This window comes from Rhincodon typus, chromosome 10 (assembly GCF_021869965.1).
Source record: "Rhincodon typus isolate 14 chromosome 10, sRhiTyp1.1, whole genome shotgun sequence".
NCBI classification, from domain to species: Eukaryota; Metazoa; Chordata; class Chondrichthyes; order Orectolobiformes; family Rhincodontidae; genus Rhincodon; species Rhincodon typus.
The window spans coordinates 7,623,628-7,647,794 of NC_063341.1; the positions used below are offsets into that span (position 1 = coordinate 7,623,628).

The 24,167-nt window shown below is 43.1% G+C and overlaps 1 protein-coding gene across 1 annotated transcript in view; it reads right to left on the reverse strand.

Moving 5' to 3' along the window:
• Nucleotides 1–203: 203 nt before the first annotated feature.
• Nucleotides 204–24,167, reverse strand: part of astn1 (astrotactin 1) — a 1,993,575-nt gene continuing 1,969,611 nt past the window's right edge. Inside the window, exons 22-24 of the mRNA XM_048602275.1 lie at nucleotides 20,594–20,694; nucleotides 13,017–13,200; nucleotides 204–7,587 (exon numbers count right to left, since the gene is read on the reverse strand). Of these exons, the coding sequence (XP_048458232.1) occupies nucleotides 7,350–7,587; nucleotides 13,017–13,200; nucleotides 20,594–20,694 (523 nt within the window). The 3' untranslated portion in view covers nucleotides 204–7,349. The remainder of the gene's footprint in view (nucleotides 7,588–13,016; nucleotides 13,201–20,593; nucleotides 20,695–24,167) is intronic.

The following is a 24,167-nucleotide window of genomic DNA, read 5'->3' on the forward strand; positions in this document are numbered from 1 at the left end:
ATCAAACAAGTATTCCCAAGCTTTAGTTCACCACGAGTTTCTCGTTCAAGTCTCTTCATCTTAATTGTTCCAAGTTCACTGTGTCACAATACTGAGTGTCGTTGAGCTCTCAGTTGAAGTTGCTGCTGGAGGTAATGCAGCATTGAGGCAAGTTGCCGTACAGAGTTAGCAACAACATGCAATAAATCAGGAACCAGGCAATCTCAGAATCAATATTTTATGTTTATCAGCCAGTGGATTCAAGGAAACAATGACCAAAATGTGTGCACATCACTAGATCACAGCTCTCATTTAACATCAGCACATATTACACCGCATACCTGCATTATCAAAACTCAGAGAACAAACAACTACATTTCATTTTAAAATGACTCTTTATCCGAGTGTAAATCTCATACACATTTGCTTACAAGTTTAAAACAGCCGTTACACATTGAAGATACTCACAGCTCAGCTGATCGATGAAAGCATTCACTCTGCAGCTTGCTGTAGTGCAGTGTAAATATAATACCCAAGGATTGAAGACTAGGAGACCTCCGACTGCTTTATTGATGCGCGCCTGTATGTGCATTGACATCAGCTTTAAATAGTTAACATTCTTACCAATAACAGTCCTTATTAACTAAATAAGATGTTCACTGCAGAATTGCTTTGCCTTAACAAAAGCACTGTGTTAGGAAAAAACCCTTGGTTGATTTGAGTCTGAGGGTTAAATACATTGAGGTTTCCTGTTGTGTGTACTCAGTTATTTTAAACTTGCTATCTTTTTCTTCTGATGAGAAAATGCAAAAACAGATTTCGTTAGGAAGTGGGAGAGAGGAAGAAGCCTCTGAAACCATCAGACAGTAGCACGTGTGTAACATGGGTCACAGGTCCAGTATGCAAATGTCATTCTGTACCTGCTTGTTCTGTGGGCTAAAGCAGTCAATAGAATATCTGACTATTTAACAATGCAAAGGTTACACAAGAAAGTTGAGAGGTCCGAGTGGGTCGTGTTGTTGAATACTAGCTGTTACTTAAAAGCAGGATTTGTTTTAACTGAACACATGACAGTAAAAAGTTTTTATTTGGCTCTGCATATTATGTTCGCAAGCAGAGGTCATGCAACACTCTTGTATTTCCACCATATTTAACTGGAGAATTTATGAGGATAAAACTGCATGGAGCTTAAGAATCGACCTCCTTATTTTAAACAGGAATGTCACAGAAACAATTCCTCGGAATTCTTATAGTAAACAGTTCAAAATGTGACACAGAGACAATGGTGCCTCATGCAGACCAATATTCCCTGGCCAGCAACTTCTGTTTGACTCCAAACACACAGATAGTCAAAGGGTGCTGGCCAATGTTGCTTCTCAGAGTGCTATTTGGCAGGGAATGCCTTATTAATTTTAAACGCACAACATTAATCTTCAAGTTAAAAGACACATGGGCTGTAAACATCAAGACTTTAGGAGCGGTCAAAGGTTTACCCCTGGAGCTCAATCACTGGCCTCTTGTTTAGCTTTCCTGATTGGGGGCAATGGTTTTACTCATAAATTAGCATCTGATCTCTGTAATGCAGATCTTAAGCAACAATAGCCAAGGAGAGAGCAGTAGTTCTACTGATCAAGAAAGTGGTTACAGACTTGTGGACAAGAGCCAACAGAAACCAGGGATCAATCAAAGACACACACGCACATAAGGAGGCCAAAGCCAAGAGGTGGCTGCCAGTAGCAGGCTAATCCATTGAAGGGTGTACAGGAGAACTGAGAAGAGGGGGTGACAATGGCAGCAGTGGGTCTGGAGGGAATTAGGAGGATGCTGTGAAGGGAGAATCTGGGATTAGGTAAAAAGGAACAGGGATCAGAAGAAGACAAAACAAGTCAAGCTCAATGGCGTGTACAAATGGGAAGCCTATATGCATTCACCAAAATACCTAGGAAAAATGGACAATGGCATGCTTACACAAAGAGGTACAGAAATCATCATCAAATATCACTTCAAACCTAACCATAGGCTGACTTTGTAAATGGGGGCAGTGATGTCGGAGGCAGCAACAAAGTGACTACTTATGTATTCTCCAAAGAAGTGTTTAAGAGCAGCAAGGAAATTGTCACATTCTCAACATCCTGTTAACATTGCCATAAAACACAGAGTGCAGTAACACTTACTTGGGCTTTCACACCTATAAAACAACAATGCTCCAACAAAATGTTGCTGCTGCACAGTTGGACAGAGAAGGTTTCAGTGTGGCTCACACGTAAATAGGGGGAAAGGCTGATTAAATCACTGGGCTCTCTGAGCAAGGTTATAATGTGGCTACCAGTGACTTTTACAGAAACATAAGTGATTTAATGAACAAAGTGCAACAGATTACAGTTCTACACAAGTGGAAGGTCTCCTGCTCTATCCTGCATGTTGACATTTTCAGTACTGTGGCTAGCTTTGGTTTGAGGAATGCAGCCTTTTAATAGGAACAGCCAGACTACCAGCTTTTACTGGTTTATTTTCTGATGCTTAATAAATTGTTAGCAGTCTGTTAACGTGTTTTAACGCAGAGCAGTGTACAATGCTATCACGTGACACCTTTGAGTAACCATCCCCTCAATAATCTTAAAAGTTGGCAATCTTATATAAAAAAGCTTATTCTGAATAAATATTAAAACACTTAATTGTAGATCATGCACCTATCTATGTGTAAATAGACTTAATGGGAGTGAGGAATCCACTAATCTAATCTAATCTGCATGCTGAAGAATGCTTGAAGAATTGTTTCAATATGAGAAATCAGCTAGGATATGTTTGCAATTACACAAGGGCAGGATGTGGAACATCACCCGCTGGATTACTGCAGCTTTTGGAGAGGATAATAGTGTCAAACTAACAGTGTCAAATGAGGTACTCAGCACGAGATTTGAAAACGGAGGTTGCTCGAAGTGCTGGATTTTTGCAGAGTTTGGAAGACTCTGCACTTCTTTAAGATCATTGTGCCCAGTGGCACCCTCATTTCTAATGAAGCCTAGTTTCGCCGAAAGGGGTGGTCATGATGTGCACAAACAGGAACCAAACTAAGAGGGTCATTTGACCTTTCTGCCTTGGTCCAAACAGATCGCATTTTAGTTGTTGCAAGGGCCTTAGGGTCCTCTGCTCTTTAAAGTTTAAAAATAAAACAGGCTGCAGCTGTCAGTGAGAGTTAAAATAATCCCTGCAGGACTGTTTCGATTGACAGCCCGTCTGCTGAAGGTCACAAAATAAAAACATAAGGGCATCTGGTCACGTCCATTTCGATGAAGTTTTCGATTGACATTACCACATACCAGGTGACGTCTCTATTATCCTGTTATCCAGAATTCTCACGCAGAACAATCGATGGATGCAGGTTTCCTCACTCTGGGAATTGATAATTTAATTGCCTGTCTCTCTTCCTGTCACACAGGTAGACAGATAGACAGACAGACAGACACACAGACACACACACACACACACACACACACAAAACACACTCTTTTTGATCAAACCTCATCGATGGTGTTTCTGAGTGGTCCTGCAACTAGCACATTCGTGTAACAGGCACCCACCCACAACCCCGCCTCCCCTCACCTCCTGCTGCCCCACATTCCCCTTATATGCCGGATACCAAGGGGATTTATTTCAATTGAATTTCACAAGCTACCATTGTCTCAGCAGGGCTTCCTGAGTTCATAGACTGATTGAAAGTTCAAATATTAAAGGATTAGCTGTCTTTGATATGAAGTCCACATAGAAATTTGTTTTTAACAAGAATAATTTCTTCCAATCCCTTCAGGAGCTTTTAAGGCTCTGTGAATGGATTCTATGAATTTTATTAACCATCATGCAGGAGGGTGAACTATATTGGGTTATTAGAAGTTTAACTTTTATTCATCCCCATGAGGTCTGCCCATGGCGGATACTGGGTGAGTGGCTATGGATAGGGCATGGTGGGGGTTGGCACTGTGTTGGCACGGGGAGGGGGGCTTCAGGGAGGGTACAGTGGAGGAGATGTAGTGGATGAGTATAAGATGGCTTAACAACTTCTGAAACAATTGCCATGGAGTTGCGGATAACTGAGCCGGGCCTTCGACTGACCCTGTGCTCCTTACAGTGGCCCCACTCTGTCTCACATGTCCCAGACAGAAAGGTCTGACATTTCATGGTAATTTTACTGGGAAAGTTCTGACCAGTCAGGAAGTCTTCTGACTCGAGCGACCCGCCTCGTGAACAAGTTAAGGCATCGCTGTAATAGGAACTCTGCTCTACTGACCCCATTTCCACAAGACGGCCCAGTCAGCACCACATTCACCCTCTTTCAGGAGAAGTGACCGAGTGATATGATAGCCCTGCTCAATTTTTATGAATGACAGAATTGTAGTACATCTCATTTACAACACACAAAATAAATCTGTTTCTCCTCAGTAGTCCAATCCCTGATGGCTTTGTAATAATATAACCAGATAGACCAGTTTACTCACTGCTGTGTCTTCAGAGGTGGTGAATCAACAGGAAGAAACACAGTTAAACAGATTAAAGGGCAGTAACTTTCCTTTTCACATGTTTGGCTGGATGCCTTTGGGATCCTGAAGGGGTTGAAGGATTGCGGAGAACAGGCAGGGAAGTAGACTTGAAGCCGAGATGAAATCGGCCGTGATCGTATCAAATGGAGGGGAAAGCTCAAGGGGCTGAATGGCCTATTCCTGCTCTTTGTACCCCATGCTCCCCTGCCCTCTTGACACTCAGCATTCTGTTCTTTCCATTGGGATTGAGAAATTCACAAGTATTAACTGGACCATATCATGTAAAAAGAATGTGCATTGTCATATAGTGCCTTTTTCAACCCCTGGTGCAACACGGGAGTACTCTCCAACATTTGGCACTGAGCCACACGAGGTGGTGTTTGGACAGGTGAGGTCGTAAAGGTAGGTTTTAGGCAACGTCTTAAAAGGGGAGAAAGGAGTTAAGAACTGAAAATTTTAGGGCCTCGTCAGGTGAAGACACAGTTGCCAAAGAAGGGAGTATGAGAATTGGGAATGTAGGAGTCAACAGAACAGGATGGACGATATCAGAGCATTGCTGGACTAGAGACAACCGGGTGGAGTGGGGTAAAGACCATGGAAGAGTTGGAAAACAAGGACTCAAATCTTGAAGGCTGGTGGATCACTTGTCTCTGTGTGTGTGTGTGTGTGTCGGTGAGAACAGGAAAGCGAGGGACAGGAAAGCTGGGATTGTGTTTCAGATGGCTTCATGGAGACTGAAAGATTGAAGACTTGTTGGGGGCATATTGGAATCATCAATAACAAAGCTGCGGATGGGGATTTCAGCTGATGCTCAGGTTGACTCCCATGGCTTGGATTTTCCTAACAATTAGTTGGAGAACATTTCTGCTTATCTCATTCCGAACGTTGCGACAATTCAGAGACATGAAGGAATTGAGAGCGCGGTGCGGCAGTGTGACTTTTCGAGATGAGGTCTCCAAAATGCAGTCTGAAATAGCAGATAAGTGAAACCCAGGATTCACCAGAGCTAACTGCATTAGAAAAACAACCATCGCAGATGACCTTCGAGCCTAAATTGGTTAAGAATAGCGGGAGGCTGTCCCACCAAGCTGCAGGCTGGAGGACAAGTGTTGGAAGAAGGTGGTGTGATCAAGTTATGTTAAAGGCTGCAGGAACTTCAAAAAGACTGGGGAGGAAGAGTTTACAATGGCCACACATCATGAAGGATGTAATCTGTGGCTTTTGGAAAACAAGAGAGTACCGAGAAACCTAACTGAAGGGGTTTAAACACGGCGCTGAGGAAAAGGTTAGCCCAGGTTTTCAGAGCTAACACGTTCAAGGACTTTGGAATGGAAAAGGAGATTGAAGATGGAGCAATATTTTGGAAGGACAGAGGAGTCAAGAAAGGAGATGGGGATGGGGCATGGTAACAGCAGATTTGAAGGAGGTGGGGAGGAGACTGAGCAGTTGACAGTATCAGCTCCGAGAGTTGGGGGAGGGGAGAGCATGAAGAGAAATTGTGTCATCGGCTGTTCAGTGGGAATAGGGCAAGTTCAGGCTCGGTCAGGGAAGAGGTGAGTGGGATGGGAAAGGGTTGTTGCTAAAGAGGACATTTGGCCCAGTGGACTGGAGGAAGTGAGGCAGCTGATCAGATTGTCTGAATCTTAGTGACAAAGCTCCTCGCGTTTCTTGTTACAGTTGAGGACGGAGAGCGTTCTGAAGATTGGCTGTAGGGGTGAAAAGAAATTGAAGGTTATCTTTGTGGTCCAGGATATAGACAGAGTGGGGTCTGCATGTGTGCATGCACGCTTGTATGTGTGTGTGTGCGCGCACGCTTGTGTGTATGTGCACGTGTGTGTGTGTGCATACATGTGGGTCTACGGTGGTGATGGGAAAGACGACTAGAATTACCACCCATCCAGTACTGGATCAAAGAGTTTGGCTTTCAGTAAGCTGCCTGAATATTTCCCAAAATACAAGTTGAACAACAAAAGATCAAGTATTTCAATTTACTTAAAGTATGGAACATTAATTCTAAACCAAATATGAAAGAGGTCGGGGAGAACTAGATTACCTCTTACTATTGGAAAGCGTCAGATGCCATACTTAAACCTCTTGATAGATCAGGAACTATGTGCTATAGAAACTTCCTCTACAATGGAATACTGGATGCCATAACAAGCCCTCTCTAAGATGGGTAACACAATGCTTCATTAACCCAACACCACATAACTTCCATCATTCTAAAAGATGAAATATTGGTAACACAGTCCATCCTCAAGAATGTATAAACCAGGGGAGAATTTATCAGAATTTATCCAGAACCAACCAATGCTTGAAGCCAACTGAAAACCCAACTTCATATCGCTGACCGGACAGTCTTGGTTTTGAGAAAGGATCCTTATTCTAAGGACCACTGCGTGTTAAATACAACACTGCTAATCTACAACAAGTCAAGTGTCTGCAGCAGAAAACGATATTTGATATATGTTGTCACCTACAACAATGGCAGAACAACCTCAGCAACGGGAATACATGTTACACAAACATTATCATCGCTGTCTCATTCTTCCTGCCAATCCTTCCAGCTTCCAGTGAAAGAAGTTAAAAATCAAACACAATCTCCATGTTTGGCTGACACATCAAACGGATTCAGAGTTTTACAGCCAGACCAAAAGTGAGCCTGGGGTTAACAATGATCTCCACAAAACAACTGCAGGGAACCGAGCAACATTTCACCCAGGAGGGCTGTGCGGATGGCATACAGAACAGCCGAAGAACGTGGCATGGGGGTGGGGGTGGGGGGGGAGCTGGGGTGGTGAGGTGTGGGGAATAGGCACAAAGGGCATTCCTCGGTCAGAACTCCTTATGCTCCCCATAGTCATTGTACAGCACCGTCAGGAACTGTTCCTCACAGATCTTCTTCACCTCCGTGCTCAGGTCTTGCCAGTTTATTCCTGAACGCTTCATTTCACTGTACTGACACGAGAGGTACTTCAAGGAGATTCGCCGCAGGATGATCTTGGGCTCTCGCAGTAGACTCCTGCACCAGCTGCTGAGCTCCTCCAATTTGGATAGGATCAGGCCAGCTTTCCTACAGGCGAGGCAAACAGGGAAGGTTAGAGAGATAAAGAGAGAGAGACACAGAAGTAGACAGTGAGAGAAGGGAGTCAGGAAAAATAAAGAGGGAGGCAACAAGAGATAAGAGAAGGGAGGAGAGTGTGGGAGAAAGGCTATAAAAGGAAAGAGGGAAATAAAGGGGATAAATGAATGGTAAAGAAACAGAGCAGAAGGGGATAGTATGAGATGGATAGAGGAATGGGAGAAGATGGATGAAGCAGAGAAGAGAATGAGGCAACAGTGGAAAGGAGAGATGGGGGCAAGGTGGCAGATAGAAGAAACAGTTGACAGTAAAAGAGTGGGAGCAAGAGAAATGAGGTAGTGAAGACAGAACGAGGAGATGAACAAGAGGGGGAGTAGTGAGAGGGAGGGATTGGAAGTATGAGATGGAGAGAATGAGAGGAGGTTATTTTTAAAAGTTACTTTGGGTTAACTTTCGATTACATGCACAGATTAGGAATTTTGAGCAAACACTGAAAAAAAGGGCTTTAAATACAGATAGAAATTCAACAAAATATGATTATGTTCAAACAGAAATTCAAAAAAAAACTACAGCGTAAATAACAACGGCAGGGTTCACTTGTTCTAAGATTGACAAATGAGATGTAGAAAATAAATCAGGTATTTCAGCATTCATTAACATAACTGAGTGTCACATTCACTGACTTGGTCAGATTTGGCTCGGGAATAATGCTCTGTCTGTGAAGCCAAAGGTCATGGGTTCAGTCCCACTCCAGAAACACAAGTAAATAATTTGTGCTGAAACGCTGGTGTTGTGCGGGGGGAGAAGCTATAACATTGTAGGTCCCATCTTTCAGGTGAGTCGTGAGGTCAAGATTTACAATGAGACAGAGTTTCGGTACAGGTTGTATACAATAAGGTTCAGAGCAAACTAAACAGAAGGCAATGTTATCCTAAGGTATGCGGGGGTGTGCACACATGTATACTTGGGTGGGTGTTGGTTAAAACCAGCAGTTCTGGTCCACATTGGAACAATCAATATACGTAGGATCAGGAAGGAGGTTCTGCTGAAGAAAAAAATTAAAAAGCAGGGCCTTGAGGGTAATAACATCTGGATCAGTATCTGAGATACATGCAGAGGAATAGACAGACCAGGATAATTAACACATGGCTGCAGGGCTGGCACCAGTTCTGGGACAAGAACAGGCTGTACCGATTGTTATGATGGTAACATGAACAAGTGAGGTCCTACAGTGAAACCTGGCTTGAGAGACAGTAACTATTATTTTTGCAACTTGCTTACTGTGATGGGCAATCACTGAACATGTTCACCAAAGGCTGTGAATATACCCTCTCACAGGAGAACATCAATGTTTCATACACACAACAGGAAATCGATTGTATTTTACTTGTTGCACTTCAGATTGCACAAAATTGGACTCACTCTTCCTTATTAGTTTATAAATAAAAAGACTGGCACTGCTGCTGCAGGCTGTATATTTATACCTGTACATTAATTAAATGTCCTAAGGCACTTCACAGGAGTGTTGTGAAACAAGATTTGAGCCACGTTAAGAAGATGACCAAAAGCTGGGTCAAAGAGTTAGGCTGTGAGGAACATCTTGAAGAAGGAGACAGAGGCAACGTTTTGGAGGCAGGGAATTCCAGTGTTCAGGGACTGGGAATTGAAACACTGCTCCTAATAGCACATGATGAAAATCTGAGATATGCATCGGGTCAACTTTTTGAGATCTCAGAGGGTTGCTGGAGGGGATAGGAAGAGGTGAAGTGCAGAAAGGATTTTAAAAACAAGGATTTTTAAAAAATACAAACAAATTTTAAAACTGCAGCATTGTCAGCCTAGATACTACAATGTAGACATAGACAGCAGGGTTTTGAGGATTGCAATTTACAGACAATGAAAGGTCGGACAGGAGAATATTGGAATAGTTAAATGTGGAAGCAAGGAAAACATAGATGATGGTTTCAGCAAATGAACTTCTACCCTGTTAAGCCCGAGAATGTTACATACAGCAAGCATTTTATTAACTGGCACCTGTGGGACCAGGAATGTGCCACTTGATCAAATATTTCAGACAATCAAGACATACGCATAATCACAGTAAATCCTGACCAAGCGAAGCTTTAAGACATCAACGTCCCTCAAAAAAAATCAACACTCCTCCTCAAATCAAAACGCAAGTAATAGCTCGGTGGCTTAGTGGTTAGCACTGCTGCCTCACAACGCCAGGGACCAGGGTTCAATTCCAGCCTTGGGTGACAGTCTGTGTGGAGTTTGCACATTCTCCCCGTGTATGTGTGGGTTTCCTCCGGTATCCTCCCACAGTCCAAAGATGTGCAGGCTAGGCGGATTGGCCATGCTAAATTGCCTGTAGTGTTCAGGGATGTATAGATTAGGTGGGTTTTGGGTAATGAGTCTGGGTGGGATGCTCTAAGGGTCGATGTGGACTTGTTGGGCTGAAGGGCCTGTTTCCACACTATAGGGATTCTATGAAATTGCAATGTTATGCATCACTGTTATACTTTATTGACAGCATAAATACTCCGACATGGCTGCAGATCGAGGTATTTGAGGTTTATAACTTTTATCAAGAGTGCCCGTTGAAAAGGTGCCCATTAAAACAAAGTTTGATGTTCTTCAATAAGGTCTCCTCTCTTCTTCTGAATCCACTAAGTGCCAACATGCTACAAACAATAGCCAGATGAATGAGCAGTTAATGAGTATTTTTGGTGGTGAATTTTTTCAGAAGGCCACTCCATGGTGTCCTTCATAGCCATCTAAATGGGCAAACTGGGGGGTTTGGCTTGACTCACCCTCCCAAAGGATAACACATCTGAGTCCTGTGTTAGAATATCAGCCAAGATTGAGTCCCGGTCTGAGACTTGAAGCTGCAACTTTCTAATGGAATTATTTTCATGATGAAAGAGATGCAAACAAGTCTGGATTCCTAAACAGGATTTGGCAACTTGTTAACGTTTTGCTCAAAAAAAAATAAGTTTGCTTGCCCTGGGGTGGTTTCGATCTTTGCATTTTCACAATTTGTGAGTTTCCTTTTCCACTTCTTTAGTGATATGCAGGAAGAGTTCTATGACGTCTGAAAATAGCAACTGTTGTCACATGATCAAATCTCCAGGTTACACGACAGCATCCCAGCCCTGTCAGAAAGGAATCCTGAGACTGTTTAACCTCACTATTGAAGACAATGTTTTGACCAACATCTGCCTATTGCCTGATTGAACTTGGCCTGTAGAAAATTTATTGTAAAGTTCATTTTGGAGAAGCCAATGTGTCGTAGAAACTCATGGGGCTAGGCCTTTTGAAAATGACAGCAGGAATTAGTTGACAAAGGATGCATTCCACAACGGCTTTCTCCAATTCTCAGGCCAAAGGTAGATCTGACCAGCAGCACCAAGACCTCCACAACTCACGCCTCATATTCTCGTAGTTTCCTTTATTAAGGTTCAGCACCCTAGTCTATGAATCAACCATCTCACTCTCCATCTTGATAAAGAAATTCTGTCATGTTCTGTCATGCTGTTCCCCAAGGGGTCTCACACAGCTAGATTGGCAATGGTTCCCTTCTCATTACACAGTACCCAGTCTAATATGGCCTGCTCTCTAGTTGGTTCCTCCACATATTGGTCAAGAAAACCATCCTGTATACATTCCAGGAAATCCTGCTCTAAGGCATTGTGGCTAATTTGATTTGCCCAATCTATGTGCAGATTAAAATCACCCACATTCACCAATACTCAGCTGCTTACTTTATGGGCTTTGAAGCAGACCAATCAGCATGTCTGATCTCAACCTCTCTTCATTAGAGAAAAACAACAAAATACACTTCTTAAAGCCATAGTATTGCCACATCACCAAAGAGATTCCAAGAGAGGACATTCAGGTACCGGGGGATGAATTAATCACTGACAAAGCCCAGTTAATGATTAAATGCATTTAGCCAAGCGTACTTCGTGGTGGAGAGTCACGGTCACAAATAATAAAGTCATTCCATATAGTTAATTGACCTAATGACTTTTTCTTTCAAAACTCTAATGCGCAATGCGAAATTTAAAAACAAAAGTCTGCCCAAGGAATTCTTTGAAATTGTTAGCAGTCATGGATTAAAAAGGACACTCAATTTCTGAGAAAATCTAACAGGGCCCCAAGTTACACACTGTTCTCAGTAAGTACAGAATTTTTCCAGAAACAGTGATGCTTGTAAAATATAATCAAAGATGACAGCAGTTCAAGAAATTCCTGATTTTTCCATATGGGTACGAATAATTAATCTGGAATTTTTACAACATGCTTTCCAAAGCTCCATGTTCAAAACCGCTTGTACTGATACCCACGATGGGGATGTTATACAGCAATTAACAAAGTTTTCCTTGGAAATGACTTTGCTCTCTTTCCTCTGGTATGTACCAATCTAAAAGTAAACTTTCCTCTGGTATGTACCAATCTAAAAGTAAACTTTCCTCTGGTATGTACCAATCTAAAAGCGAGCAACCTTTGACAAAAAAAAAAGCCAAGCTGCAAAGAAGTGGATAATCCCTGCCCATTTGCCTCCATCCCACTCCAATTGTGCCTCCACGGTTTCCGTGGAATTATTTCTGGCACTTCACCATAAATACTGGATGTCAAATCTTAGGGAATTGGAGGTAGGAACTTACATTTGATCCAGGGTTTCTCCATTCTACTGGGTCAATAATCCAATCTCTCATTGCCATCTCCTTCTAACTGACCTGTGTCATTGGTAAAGACTACAGACAGGAGGGAAATTGCTCTTTGTGTCAGTGCAAAATTGGCAACAACGAGCTGACAGACTGATTTACGTTACACACCATTTCCATGTTTCATTGACTTCATTTCTCACAATTCTAACTACGCAGAATGACATCAAAAGCAGTCTAAAATGACATAGAAACAGGGCAAGCACACTCACTGGGCAGTCAATACAGTTAAGTCTAAGCCTTATACATCATGTGCTTCATTCAGGCCTGGTTAGAATTAATTGCTCTTCCTCCAATGCAATCTGTGTGTTTAATTACCTTGTGTCCCTGTTTGAAGAGTCTACTCTTGATGTTTATGAAAAACACATGACCGCGGCCATTTCATTCGTACGCGAGGGATCGCTCTCCATGCAAGCCAATCATTTCGTTAGCCTGATCCAATTCTCTACCAACTAGTTTTCCCTCCCCAAGCCCTAGCCGAAAAGGACCTTGGGTCCTGCTGCTTGATAGGCGAAGATGATTGTGAAGCTCATGATTCCCATTTAACATCAACAGTGTTTCCTCTGTCTCTCTCTCTCACATGGACTGGATCATCACTGCTCACGTTACTTTCCCTTCAGAAATGAGTGAAGGAATAAGCTTGGGGGAAGAGAGAGAGCATGCCATGACTGACACCCAGCTTACACATACCTGGGGCCCAATTCGTCCTCACAGCGCCACGTGAATTCTCCAAAGTGCTCGTAGTCCTGGTTGTAATGGTAGTACACTCGGTGCAGGGTAGATGGGCCCAGATCCATCAGGGTATTGTACGCGGTCTGTTGCTCCTTTCCGCTCGTGTAGCCGTTGAACAGGTTGTAGATTTTGTCAGCAATTTCTAGGGAAACCAGAGGACACCAGTCTCAGATCAGAATCCATTCAAAAGGCCAACAGATGAGTTGAATGCCTCACTCCATTTTGGTGGTGACTGATATGCTGAATTAATGGACATGAGGGTTTTGGGAGGGGGGTTGGTGGCTGCGAAGTCAAGTGGAGGCAGCCCTCCTACCATCTGCCCTCCAGTCCTGACTGAAGTTCTTTGGTGGGGGGGGTGGAGATTGCCTGCCCACGGAGCCCCTCGAGTATCGAAATAATGGTCACTTAAGGCCATCCCTGTGCTTGTACCAGTATTGTACCCATAGTGGTGGGGGCCCACTCCACAAAATAATTTGGACAAGTGATCATTGCGGGGTGGTAGATCTCCTTTGCTAGACGCAAGTCCATTGGAGGGAAACCACACTCCCCTCAAATAAAAAAGTATATTGGACTTCAGAACTTGGCCCTTCCCTGCCCCCATCCTCCCCTCCTTCCCTCCCATGACCCTTCCTCTCCAATGCAGGCTGAGATTCCCAGTCCTGGGATGTGCCTTTGGCTCCTCAGCTTGGTGGGATGCCGTGGTCACCTCTGCCCATTGGTGCTGCTAGAGCTAGACACTGTACGGTGGGACTTTCTTCTGAAGGGAGAGCTCTGCTCCCTCACTTTCTAGCATGGAATTGCTGTGAGGCAGGCACTGGATCTGTGGGCAGGTTCCCAACCCTGTCCACTCACTTCCATTTAAAATTTCAAAAGGGAGATCGACAGAGTTTTTTTTTTAGGAATAAAGAACAGAACTGGGTTAGGGAAGCTGAATACAGATCAGCGATGCTCTAATTAAACAGTAAAACAAACACAGGGAGCTGACTGGTCTGCTTCTGCCTCTACATTCCCAGCGCAGTTTGCTGCCATCGATTTTGGCCAGTGCTCTGTAATAACTGGTCCAATCTATAAGCTGTCAAATCTGTCTGAAACATTTGCTCAAACCAAACCATGTGGACTATCATGGGCCTCATAAGCAGTGATTCATCAAAAGCATACACATATTGGTCATCATGTTTCTTGTAGAAAGGTCAAGGTGATCGTGTGGTGTGTTTGCACTTATTTACTCCAAGTTATCCAACATAGACAAAGACAAGCATTGCTCCATGGTGTCACGATAGCGATGAGAGTATTTTAACTACATAATGTTTTAATGATCAAATGGCAAGTGGCTTTCATTCCATTTCTTTATTTATAGGAAGTTAGTATTCCGTCCTTAAAACTTGACTGTGCTGAACTTCCCATGCAGTATCAGCAAACCTACCTGTATGTAAACTGCAGAATGCAGAGTTCAGATATTGCACCCTTGTGAAGATGCCTCAGAAATTTTGTTGAAAAAGGATATGTTGAAGAGTATGAGGAGTGGAGTAACGTTAGAGTCAGTTCGTGGGAAAAAGAAAATCAGCAGAACATTGATGTGTCAAAAGACTAAAGAAAAGGAAGAACCTGAATGACTTATTGTTGTAATTTTGTGAATGTATTGTTCCTTGGGCGCAGGGATAAATTTAAAAATTTTGCAAACGGGATGAAGCTTAGCAAAGTTGAAGACAGTGATGAGGGTTAGTTATGAACTCAAGGATGATATGGGCAAGAGAGCATGGAAAGACACTAAACTGCTACAGACAAAAAGCTGGGCTGAGGGAGGGAGGGGGAAATGATGGACTGAGGAAGGATGAAGATAAGAGGGAGGGAAGGAGGGTGTGAAGAAGGAAAAAAACAAGAGAACAGGGAGGAAGTAAGAGAGGAAGGAAGAAGAGAAGAGGGAGAGAGGGAAGATGGGAAGGAAAGAAAGAGTGAGGAAGGAAGAAAGAAAAGAGGGAGGAAGTAGGGAAAGGAAGGAAGGATCAGAGGCAGGGAAGAAGAAAGGGAGGGAGGGCTTGCATCTATAACAAGAAAAATAAGCTTGTTATTACACAGCATTTTTGAAGATGTCCAAAATTGAGAGACAACCATTAGAGTATTTTTGAACAGCGGTCACTGTTAGAAGGTAGGAAATGTAGCAGCCAATCTGTGCATACCAGGTCCCAAATAAGCAACCCGTTAATGATCTGTTGTATATAACGCTTTCCACAGCCTCAGGATATCCACAATGTTTTAGTCAATGAATTTGTAATTTGGGAAACACGGCAGGCAATTTGCCAAAAGCAAGCTCCTCAAACAACAATGTGATAGCAATTAGATAATCCGCTACTGTTCTGAGTTGAGGGATAAATATCAGGCAGGACACCGAGAATAATACCAAGTTCTTCAAAAGGCATCATTAGGTCTTCTATGTCCACCTGAAAGGGCAGATGGGGCTTCAGTTTAATGCTTCATCTGGGTAATGTACCTTCCTGAGCGCAGCACTCCTTCAGTACGATGCTAGAGTGGCAACGTAGAGTTTGTATGAAGGTGTCTGGAGTGGGACTTGAACATACAACTATCTGATTCAATGGCAAGAGTATTATTCACCAAGTGGTAGATATCATGACACCTGATCAACTGCTGGAGGAACAGTGAGCTTGCATATAGTAGAGAGGCTGTGCAAAGTGTTCCACTCCAGCAAGAGAGGTAATGACTGATTGAGTGATGCCAAAGAAAGTGTGAAGTCTGGAGGCAGGGCCCAACTGGGCGTGTAAAGTAGTGACTGCATCGCCTGAGATCAGTCAATGGATTTCTTTTATTCAGAGGGAATCTGGAATTCTTGGAAACCTATCACCATATTCAGACTCCAAGTTCCGAGGTAGGATGTCAAGAAAGAGCCATCAACACACACATATATTCAAGACTGGAATTTTGCAAACCGCAGCAGAAGAGTGGTATGTTTAAATTTTTGGAGCTGGCCCAGGGGGTCAGCTAGGCCAGACAGATGTTACAGCCAGCAAACTTTCCTTTGAAGTCCATGTTTAGTGAGAAAGTGAGTGGCATCTTTATTATTCCAGCTATCAGAGTGAAGGGGGAAGTGAGCATTTCATCATTCTATTGCTGTTTTCTTCTTCGGATACCCATCATATACAATTGAAATCAGTTCTGTAAAGCACAATCTTTGCTGGGTTAAGGATATATACACTGCACTCTTCAAAAAGAGTCAAGCTGTGCAGCAACACATAATACATTCTCACAGACAACATACTTACAGGTTCCTTATTTTATATCCTTATTTATATTTGGGGCAGCACAGTGGCTCAGTGGTTGGCACTGCTGCCTCACAGTGCCAGGGAACCAGGTTCAAATCCACCCGCGGGCGACTGTCTGTGTGGAGTTTGCACGTTCTCCCCGTGTCTGCGTGGGTTTCCTCCGTGCGCTCCGGTTTCCTCCCACAGTCCAAAGATATGCAGGCTAGGTGGATTGGCCATGCTGAGTTGCCCATAGTGTTCCGGGATGTGTAGATTAGGTGGGTTATAGGGGGATAGGTCTGAGTGGGATGCTCTGAGGGTCAGTGTGGACTTGTTGGGCCGAAGGGCCTGTTTGCACACTGCAGGGATTCTATGTTCTATCCCCCAGTCGTCCTTATTAAAAGGGGTAAGTTGTGATCTTTGGGGGGATAAAAGTGTAACTGGTGGTAAATATCTTCAACTACAATATAGGACACCAATAATTAAGAGAAGTGGACAGTGTCACAGTACATCAGATACAAATGGTGACTACATGCAATTAAATAGAGTCTACAGCATAGAAATAGGCCACTTGGCCCAATCAGTCCATGATGGTGTTTATTCCTCCATCTTTCCTTATCTAACTCTAGCAATGTGACTCTCATAATCCTTCTCTCTTCCCCTCATGCTTTTCCAGGAGTGGCTTCAAGAAGAAAGAGAAATCAAGAGGCAGAGAGCATTGGGGAGGGAATAGCAGAGCTCAGAATCTTCTCAGATGAAAGCATACACAGAAACACCTAGAAAACATGCAACCCAGATGGAGACCATTCAGTCTGTGTTGGCTGAAGAATTATCACTCAACAAAACTCACATTCAAGCTCTTGTTCGTGGTCCTGAAGGTTACAGCACTGAATCCCTATAGAACTTAGAACAGTATAGAAGAGGTACAGACCCTTCTGCCCACCATGTCTGTGTCGATCATGATGCCATTCTTAACTAATCCTATCTGCCTGCACATGGTCCATATCCCCCTTTTCCCTGCCTGCTCATGGGTCTGTCTAAATGTCTCTTACATTTTGTTATTGTATCCACTTCTACCACTTCCCCTGGCAGCACATTTCCAGGCACGTACCATCCTCTGCATAAAAAATGTGGCTCGCACATCTCATTTAAACTTTTACCCCCTCACTTTTAATCTTTACCCTGCACCAATTGACATTTCTAGCCTGGGGAAAAAGACTCTGACTATGCACCCTATCCATGCCCTCATAACTGTATATACCTCTATCAGCTCTGCCTCAGCCTTCAATGCGCTAGTGAAAAGCATCCAAGTTTGTCCAACCCTTCTTATAGCTAATATACTCCAATCCAGGCAATATCTTCTTCTGGACCCTCTCCAAGGCCTCCACACACAGTGTGGTGACCAGAACTACACATAATACTCCAAATATGGCTCAACAGTTTTATACAGCTACAACGCGACTTGCCAGCTTTTATACTCAATGCCCAACCGTTGAAGGTAAGCATGCTGTACACCTTCTTTACCACCCTATCAATTTGTATCACCACCTTCACAATGCCATGGACTTGTACCCCAAGACTCTTAAGGGTCCTGCCATTCATTGTAAACTTCATTTTCTTCAAGTGTAAATGTATCGCAATGAGTTATGGAGAAATTAAAATCAAGAGGCCAGTTTTTTTTTTATTATTGCCAATATTGTAGATCTTACAAGATTCGCGGGTTAACAGGAAGCGGAGAGTAAGTGTAACTGGGTCTTTTTCAGGATGGCAAGACATGACAACTCATGTGCCTCGATTTATATTTTCAATGAAAGGATGGAAAGTAAACGGAGGAATCTTTGCAGCCCCTAAAGTTCTGGCACAAAGGCGAGAAGGAAGAGAAAGATGTATGAGATGGCCAACGAGGAGCTCCTCGATGCAGAGAGTGAAAAACCCCATTTTCTAACCGAGTATTGAGTGGTGAGATGAGGTTCTCACTAATGGGCACTGAGAGGTTTATTAGCACACATTAACTTCTCATTATTACCCAATCTCACTTCATTAATATTTAATTTCCCATTCTCCCATCCACCCAATGGAATCTAGACAATGGGAATTCCCAACATGAAATTCAGACTGGGTACCTGGCAGCTCCACTTTAATCTTTGAGACCTCCATCTTGGACAGCAAGTGCCAACATCTCAGGGCACAACCTATGGGCACACACACCCCATCCACAGATCTTGGCATCCGAAACAGACCAGCCATATCTCCAAGGCATTTACAGTATGGCTCTACGCTTCTATGCTGCACTTTGGAGTGGACTGGTTCCTCCCTTTGTAATGCTGCACACAGGGGCAGGTAACCAACTCATGCTTTAGAGCAGGGTGCATCTCGCCCATTCACTCAGCACTCACTCACTACATTCTGACTCCAATGTTTACAGCATTTCTGTCTCAAGACAGAGAGAGGATTGCAATGAGTTGAGTCCCATATTCCACATGACATTCTGTCCCCAGCATGTCAAGGCTTCAATTACATGGAGTGTTTGCACAATACTCTGTGGTACTGAGAACAATCAGTAGTGATTTAATCAACGTTTTCAACACATTATGGACAGCAGTTAGAGTAGATACACAGAAACGATTTTCAATGGTTGGGGAGCGTTGGTCCTGGGAGCATAGACTCAAAATTAGAACTGCAGTTTTAAAAAATTACAAATCAGGAGAGAAATTGAAATTGTTTCTATAAGTTAAAGGGTAGAAAAAGTTTGCAATTATCTTCTGCAAGTGACAATGTGATGTTTGATAGAGTATAAAATTTAATTATGAGATTTAAATAGGAGATTCATTTTTTTTGGTATCAAAACAGATAAATGGAGCTAGGTCACGAATCAGCCATGATCTCACTGAACAGCAAAATAGATGGGAGGGCCTGAATAGCCTCCTCCTGTTCATGTGTTCTCAATCATTTACAAGTGAAGAATAATTGGTGCATTTTACCATCTGGTTTTCTGTCAGTGAGAATATTTTAACGCGATTGTCTACTGAGCTTGTTGATGATATCCCTGTTGTTGGCTCTGTAGGATCCCTGTGGGTAGCTTTCTTTAAGGTCTGAGAGGTGCTGAGAGGATGTTTCCCCTTGTGGGGGAATCCAAAACCAGGAGGCACAGCTTCAAAATAAGGAGTCTCTCTTTGAAGATGTGGATGATGAGCAATTTGTTTTATCTTTATTCATTCACGGGATGAGGGCATCGCTGGCTAGGCAGCATTTATTGCCCATCCCTAATTGCCCAGAGGGCAGTTAAGAGTAAACCATATTGCTGTGGGTCTGAAGTCACATGTAGGCCAGATCAGGTAAGGATGACAGTTTCCTTCCCTGAAGGACGTTAGTGAACCAGATGGTTTTTCCGACAATCGACAATTGATTCACGGTCATCATTAGATTCTTAATTTCAGATATTTATCAAATTCAAGTTCCACCATGTGCTGTGGCGGGATTCGAACAGGGGTCCCCAGAACGTTATCTGGGTCTCTGGATTAACAGACCAGCGATAATACGACTAGGCGATCATCTCCCCCATTTCATCTCTCAAAAGATCATTAGTGTTTCAACTCTACCCTCAGGAGTTGTGCAGGTTGCTGGCCTGATTTGTAAAGTCTGAGCTCGTCAGAGGGGAATGGCCTTGTGGTATTATTGCTGGACTATTAATCCAGAGATCCAGGGTTCAAATCCCATCTGGCAGATGTTGGAATTTGAATTCAATAAAAATCTGGAGTTAAGAATCGAATGAAGGCCACGAATCGATTGTCAGGAAAAACCCATCTGGTTCACTAATGTCCTTTAGGGAAGGAAACTGCCATCCTTAGCTGGTCTGGCCTACACGTGAGCACACAGCAATGATCGACTCTTAATTGCCCTCTGGGTAATTAGGGATGGGAAATAAGTGCCAGCAAAATCCTCATCCTGCGAGTAAAAAAAAATCTTTTGAACTATAAGGGAATCAAAGGTTAAGGAAATGGGGAAGGGCATAGGTGCAGACATGAAAAGTGAATTTGCGAACCACAGGCAGAACAGCCATGACCTTATAAAATGGGGGAGTAGGCTTGAAGGGCTGAATGGCCTGTTTCTTTAAGCTCTTATTAGGTCAGCGGTGAGGACTGTCACGCAATAAGGCTGACCTTAATCCAAGACTCAGTTACGGACAGTAAATACATACACTGCACAGTGAATGGATCGTGGTTTACCTGGGATCTTGAAACCCAACCTAGAAGCCAAGAACTGATTGAATTGAAAACACACCTTTAGCCTTGACATCATCCACGAGTGGACAAGGTACTTTAACAGTAACTGCGCTGGGTCTGGAACGTCTTCCAGTGTTATCCACGGCCCACAAGGTAAACCTGGGTCAAAACACAACAATCCAAAACATTAGCTTTTGTGCAGTTAAGCAGTGCAGCTACATGATCCATCTTTGAAGTGTGGGTCGATGCACAAGACTTGGCAGCTGTGGATTACTGCTGCTGCATTTGCTAGTCAGACTTAAACCAGCTGTGCCTTCAGCTGGAGTTCAGTTCCGCTCTGAGACATAGCCAAGTTTGTGAACAGAAGCAGACCTCTACGGTCTATTTAGCCACTTTGGCAGAAGTGGTAGCCCACAAACTATACATGCAGAGAATCACGCAGCAGTCAGACTAGTGACAGCTCCTTGGCCATTCCTGGTTGCCTCAATTTCACACATTAAACTTTATTTGCATAACAACATGTATGTTGAACACAATGTTAATGCCACAGCGTGCTGCAAGGTACTTTTATACTGTAGGCTTCAATTTCTACTTTCCCTGGTCCATCAGGTTTACAGTGGATATCAATAACCCAGGCAGTTCTAATAATAGAACATACCCAATTACTTTCATTCAAGCAAAGTACATTACAAAAACTAAGAATTAATCCTACCCATGCAACGTTTGCAATTAGAAGTGAACCGTGGACTTGTCCAAAGATCACACCAAAACAGCCCACTCTGTCTCAACACTTACCCAGATGAGCTAACCACAAGACAAGCTTGCTTTATGCTCTTTCCAAACAGATAAGGTTGTGCATTCAATTCTTAACCTTGTCCAGTCTCCAGCAATGATCAGTTTGGTTATGAAAAATATTACAAACGTGTCATCCTCCACAGTCGGATTGATCAATTAGCTCATTAGGAATTGCTTGTTTTCCTAGAAAGAGCCTTATCTCTTAGGTTTTAATGAACTTTGACCTCGCTCGGGCTGTCGCCACCTTTAAATCATATAGTCAACCGTATGGCATTAGACAACACAATTCTGTGATCAAGCATACTGTTTAGCTGACAAATAGTCCACATTTTCGCATTTAATGTTGAGGTCTGTTTTAAAACAGACTCCTGCCTTTCAGATGGCAGTTAAGTCCATTACTGCCGAGTTACAGCACTCGACACAAATACAAACACATTCCTCCAGACACAGAAACGTTAAAACCAGTGACCCTTCTAAATCATTAGGTCACCATCCGACCAACTGACGTTTTCAATAAGCCAAACTGCAGATGGACATTTTTTTCCTCCTTTTCATTTCGGCTAACCCAGGAAATGTTAGGGTTCCTCTCTACAGCGGGTCTAAACAAACCTAAGATGGATGTCAAATAGACAAGGATTGCCACGCTACTCAGAGGAGGAGAGAGAGGCGGAGCAAGAGAAAGTTCTGGGAAAGGATCACTTTAGGGTCTTAGCCTTGGATCACATGTCAGCAATGTGGCGTGATTAAAATTAGAACTACAGAAGTGATGGACTGGAGGTGGCAGCGATCTTGCAGGATTGTAAGACAGAAGGAGATTATAGAAATAAAGAGGAGTGGGATGAAAGTGGGTTTTAGCCCTGACCTTGTTTGCAACCAACTCTAATCTGCCCTGTCACAGGCCTTATTGAAAATATTAATCAGAATGTCCCAAGGATTGGAAGGGATAGCTTTTGGTTTTCTACCTACTCACTGAGCCAAATTGAGGACTACAGACATCAAAATAACGGCATCTTCATCCAGGCTGTCCATATTTTACTCTAATGACAAAATGGCACCCTCGCCAAATGTAGCAGCACTCTCTCAAAGCCACTGGATCCATGCATTCGTTACCCCGCCCACCCCCCATCTTGCCTATTATCAACAAACTTTCTTCAACTCATAAACTCATGACACGCTGCTGCTTATATCCTAGCTTGCATCAATCCCAATTGTCTGTCATCCCTGTGTTTATTGACCTACAGATGCTTCTAATTGTCACTGCTTCCACTTTAAAATTCCTGAATTAATTTTCCTCTGTAACAATTTTCCCAGTCAGTCCCTGATATCCCCTTTAGCTTCCCGATGACTATTCCCTTCCAGCTCTGGCCTCTTGTGCATCTCTCATTTCCTTCACCCTGTCACTTCTGGTTATGTATCGAACAGTTTAGATCTAAATTTTACATATTCTCCCTGCAAAACCTCTTTAACTCTCTCTCTCCTGCTTGAAGAAGCTGGTTAAAACCTCTCAATTCTGCCAAGTGGTCAGTCTTTGGCTTGCTGCCAAATATTTCCCAGTTATGTTCCTGGGAAGCACTTGAGGATATTTTACTACATTAATAAGTGTTATATAAATGCAAGATGCCAGTGTTATTGTTGCCTCTGCAAGTCAGGTAATGCTTCCTTTCTCAAGGCTACTGACAATATCAGATCCATTATGTCACGTTGAAATTTTCCAAGACTGTCTCGAGGTTTGTGAGCCAGCTTGGTATAAAATGACTGACCAGCAAATCTTTATTTTCCTCCACCCAAACGCGCTTCCCAAGGACAACTCAGCAGGCTTACAATCCACTGTCCACCTGAGACAAAAAAAAAGTGAAATGCTAGGCAGCAAAAGATGAAAGTGGACTACTGAATTACTTTGAACTATGTATATCATCTTGATGTGCCAATGTGGCGAGGTCAACAACACAAAAGGTGCAGGATTACTCCAGTATGCAAAAGAATCCTGTTCAGTCACAGGAATACGCATGATCCTGAGTGGAGGTCATCCTCAAATTAAAGGACAGCTGATGATGCCATGACTTCAGAGATTTTCAGATGCAAATAATTTAATAAAACACTCTACTCCATCTCTTGACCTTGCCCGAGAGAGTTCTAAGTCGGATTGAGATGATTACAGGTCCTTGAGTAAGCCAACATTTCAGGAGAATACAGTGACAATTCTGTGTCCTGATTAAATATCGCCACAGCTCTATTTTTTTTAAAAAAAATTCAGGATGTCAAGAAAGCCTGTGAAGAGGCCAAGTTGGCTCCTTTGATGCTCCATCTCCTCTCACCAGTCACTAAGGGGCTTGACTGCACACACTAGTGTTAATGACAACAGCGCCAACACAGCACATGTTGGAAGTTTGCAAATACTCTTGTCGAGTACATCAATATTCTGGGTGCTGTCTGTCCACAAACTGTTGCTTAATGTATGGACTGTGTCTGATGCACTTTTGAAAACTTGCCCAGTTGCATCTCATTTCTAAGGGTGGGCTCAAATTAAATAGTTTAGGTAATGTCTGCACTGTATACATGCTGTGAGAAAGAGGGAGGGAGACAGACAGAGCAGGAGAAATGGAAAAAGATACAACCTTCACTCTCATCATAAGTTGCGTTATAAGTAATTAGTGCCATATCTAATAAAAAAAACATTTTCAGAATGTAATCTATATAATCAGCAGGATTTAAGAATATTGAATCAGAGATAGTAGGAACTGCAGATGCTGGAGAATCCGAGACAACAAGGTGCAGGGCTGATGAACACAGCAGGCCAAGCAGCATCATAGGAGCAGAGAGGCTGACGTTTCGGGCCT